The sequence below is a fragment of the Salvelinus sp. IW2-2015 genome, linkage group LG37 (genome assembly GCF_002910315.2).
Source record: "Salvelinus sp. IW2-2015 linkage group LG37, ASM291031v2, whole genome shotgun sequence".
NCBI classification, from domain to species: domain Eukaryota; kingdom Metazoa; phylum Chordata; class Actinopteri; order Salmoniformes; family Salmonidae; genus Salvelinus; species Salvelinus sp. IW2-2015.
The window spans coordinates 4915904-4920277 of NC_036876.1; the positions used below are offsets into that span (position 1 = coordinate 4915904).

At 40.8% G+C, this 4374-nt stretch overlaps 1 protein-coding gene across 1 annotated transcript; it reads left to right on the forward strand.

Annotated features, from left to right (window-relative positions):
• The first annotated feature begins 1817 nt into the window (after positions 1–1817).
• Positions 1818–4072, forward strand: LOC111960160 (CD276 antigen homolog). The gene is made up of 6 exons (XM_024134948.2): positions 1818–1860; positions 2022–2375; positions 2555–2905; positions 2996–3124; positions 3228–3277; positions 3404–4072. Exons 1-6 carry the CDS (start codon positions 1818–1820, stop codon positions 3527–3529), a joined length of 1053 nt encoding a protein of 350 aa, XP_023990716.1. The 3' UTR covers positions 3530–4072.
• The last annotated feature ends 302 nt before the right edge of the window (positions 4073–4374 follow it).

Below are 4374 nucleotides of genomic sequence, written 5' to 3' on the forward strand. Positions count from 1 at the left end.
AACAGGTAGAGGTTACTTTTATGTATTTATGTGGCACAGAGGCATGTGCGGTATCTTGGTTGAGTTGCATCTATAATCCAACACTGGAGATGGTTGTATTTCTGGATAAGGCTAGATATATTTGAATATAGTAATGTTTTTTTGGTGTCCGTAGAATCGAATGGCTTGTATGTCTGTGTCACAGTCCCGCGCAGCCCTTTTGCTATAGTATACTGTCAAAGTTGGAAGGCACAACAACTTTGCATTGGGTTGCAACTTCAACTGCAGGATGTTGATTATTTCTTCATCTACATGTCTCTGATTCCATTTTCTTTTTTTGTAGTGGGAGCGAGTTTGTGCATTTTACTATGGGACAGGACCAGGTCTGGGTGATAGTGAACTCATCTGGGAGGTTATAAGTGTGACTCTCACTTGCTATATTGTCCATCCCTAGGTTGATGACGCTATGTTGCTTGGTTCAAATACAGTGCTGTTGGACAAACGACCTTACTCATTGACATCATCACTTACGGGGCTCACACCCAATCAACAATAGTTATTATACAACCACTTTATCAAAGGACTTTCCCGTGGACAAGCTAAAACACCGTGAGTGTGAAGAGACGGATTTTGACACTTTAACCTGGACCATCTCAGAACAGAGTCAGGGGCTCAGCTACACTACTATTGGTTAAGAGTGCTTTATGTCGTGAATGAAATGAATTTAGAGAAGGAACTCTTTTAGCTGTCAAAAGGGTAAGCGTTAAATGGCGTTCATCCGGCACATTCGAGTGTTCATAAGAATGCAAACTTAATTAATCTAGGCAGAATTAGTGAAATTATCTTATCATACTCTTGTCAGAGACTATTGGGTCAGACATGGCTCAGGAGAATCCGCCATCCAGTATAGTCACTACAGCGCATGCAGTGTGATTCCAAGTGTCAGAGGAAGCCGCGTGAGGCTGGGTCTCCCTATCTGAGCTCTGTCTACAACCTCCCCAAGAATGGAACCTCAGCCTCTCTGATGTTGGACTGTACTACTGTGCTGTGGGTCTATGTGGGGAGATGCTGTTTCGGAAACTTGGGAACGCCAAGCTGGGAGATCAAGATAGGTAATAACATCGTTATCAGTTTTTGTTTAATATCTATTGTATTAATGCTACTGTGTAAGAACTGTACACAGTACTACTATTTAGATCAGCGTAAGAAACATGCAATTCAATTCTATATAGTTACCTTACTCTATATCCCCATATGTATTCACAGCAATGGAGCAGACCTCTCTACGTGTTGGTGTACTGCATAGAGATAGCATTGGCGTCCTTCTTATCCTGATCATTGTCCTTGAAATTGCATCATTTACAATACGAACAAGAGAGCATGTCGCATGCAGAGGTTAAGTGACGTAGTACCGTGAAATGTTTGCTCTTACTTGTTGATATCACCAATTTACGTTGTATCAGTAGTAGGGGTTGTTACTCTCAAACAAGAGGTTCCAGCCAGTTCTCGTCCTTTGGATACAGACGGGTAGTAGAACTTCCTAAAAATGGTTCCAGTCTAGATAACATCTAATATCTATACGTAGGTTAGTAATGATTCTCCTATTTTATCATCTGTTATTACAGGCCCGCGATGGTAGACGCAGTCTCCATTCATGTAAGCCCTTGATCTGAGCAACAGTAGAACAGTCTATGAAGCACAGAAGAAAGCAAGCATGGGACGGAAGAGATGGTGTACTACTGGACATCAGACAGTAGAACAATAAAACAGACGTCAAATCTAAAATTCATGGAGCTCTGAATTAAAGCTTTAGCAGCTTTGTTGATTTTTGAAACTGTATGATCGCACTGTGTCTGATATTTCCACTTCTCATAGAGATGGGTAAGTCAATATTTTATATTTCTCTGCTTATGTGATGTCCAAACTTGATTTGAAGAAACAAGGTATCCTATTATCGTTCTACAGACACTTTGACCATCCAAAGTTGTATTTAAGGTATGTAACAGCTAATATGTTTTTATGTTCTCTAATTCATGGGGTAGCTGGGACTGAATCCTCATCCATCAGTCAGGAGATTGGTCTCATGTCAGCCAACGTTGGAGACACAGTGGTTTTGCGTTGCTTCAAAGCAGGCGACATGGGAGTAATGTTCTCCTGGTACAAGCAAACTTTTGGAAATATTCCTCAGCTCATCTCGACCATCTTTAAGTATGACAGGAATGCAACATTTTACCAGGAGTTTAAGGATAATCTTCGCTTCTCAGTGGAAGGTGGCCAGGGAAAAAATTATCTAATGATCACAGACGTGGAACTCTCTGATTTAGGCACATACTATTGTGGAAGTGCTTATGGATACAAGGTAGAGTTTGTACATGGAGTCACTCTCATCATAAAAGGTAAAGAGAAAGTTATTATTATGATAAAAAAATATTAAATCTGAATTTACAGATATATAGTGTAAATATTATATATTCTCTTAATCAAACGTAATCTTGATTTAATACTTTTTCATTTACAACACTTGCTACAGAGATGTTCTAGAGAGATGAAATTGGTTTATTGGCCTTCTTGTCAGATTCAGGTACCAAAGAAATGCCAGTTATACATCAGCCTGTGTCTGAGTCGGTCCAGCCAGGAGACTCTGTGACTCTGAACTGTACAATACACACTGAGACCTGTGCAGGAGAACACAGTGTCTATTGGTTCAGACATGGCTCAGGAGAATCTCGTCCAGGAATCATTTACACGCATGGAGAAAGGAGTGGTCAGTGTGAAAATAGCACTGAAGCTGTGTCTCCTACACAGAGCTGTGTCTACAACCTCCCCAAGAGGAACCTTAGCCTCTCTGATTCTGGGACTTACTACTGTGCGGTGGCCTCATGTGGGGAGATACTGTTCGGGAATGGTACCAAGCTGGACATTGAGGGTAGGTTAAATAGCTTTGATTGTTGTTCATATCTCCTATACATATGGTTGCTATTCTGAGTTTCTTCTATTTTTTCTAAAATTTCAGCAGGCGAGAGTGTAGACCCTCTTCTCTTTGTATACTGCCTGGCCGTAGCATTGTCCTTTGCGTTTATGTTGATCATTCTCCTTACTTGCATCATTTACAAGATGAAGAAGACAACATGTCTGCAGTGCAGTGGTAAGTGATTAAAAGTTGCTTTTCGTTGATGTCACCATCTCTAGATGTAGATAAACTGGAAGACGTGGCAGTATCTATAGTGTTTTGTGTCTTTTTTTCTCAGAACTGGTCTCTCAGACAAGAGATTCTACAATTTCCCGGTTAGATGCAGGGGTAAGAGGATTTTTTTTAAATGTTGCATGTCTTATACACATACACATTATTAGACTTGGCTTGCATTACCAAATTGTGCAAAATGTAATACACTTAATATCAACAAAACAATTTTGTTCTTCACAGAGCCAAGATGCAGACAGTCTCCATTACGTTGCTCTTTCTCTGAGCAACAAGAAGAACAGGTCTAGAAGACAGAGAGGAAACATGGAGGAAGAGACGGTGGTCATGTACTCTGGAATTAGACAGTAGTGTTACGTTTCAGGTATGACCCAGATGCAGACAGTGTCGAAGAAACAAAAGTTTATTTCTAATAGAGGGGCAGGCAAACGACAGGTCAAAGGCAGACAGGGGTCAGTAATCCAGAGAAGGTGCAACAGGTCCAGAACGGCAGGCAGGCTCAGGGTCAGGGCAGGCAGGGGTCAATAATCCAGTGCGGTAGGGCAGTGTATAAAACGGCAGGCAGGCTCAGGGTCAGGGTCAGGGCAGGCAGAAGGGTCAAAACCAGGAAGGACTAGGAAACAGGAGCAAGAAATAGACAGGAGCATGGGAACAAATGCTGGTAGGTTTCGTGAACAAAACGAACTGGCAACAGACAAACAGAGAACACAGGTATAAATACACAGGGGATAATGGGGAAGATGGGCGACATCTGGAGGGGGGTGGCGACAAGCACAAATACAGGTAAAACAGATCAGGGATTGACAAGTAGTACTGGATGAATGAAATACTTTCCCCTTCATACTAGTTAGCTTTTTAACTAGCTCTAGCTTCATTAGCTATTTCTATGAATGGATATGCTTAAAAAAGGTTATGACATCAGTTGTTAACGCTTTTTTTTATGTAATACAAAGTATGCATAATTTCATGCATTGCTTCTCTGTCAAACTTATTTTACATTTGATTTGCATTTGTCAAGAAAAATAAATAAATCATTTTCAACTGTTAAACCAAATGTATTTTAATAATTTGAACTCATGCATTCTGTTCACACTCCTCTCTGGTCATAGTGGAGGGTGTTACAGTGACTTTCCAATATTGGAAACTAACCTTTCATAGACCTTTAACCCAGGAAGACTGACCTGCAGCAACACACT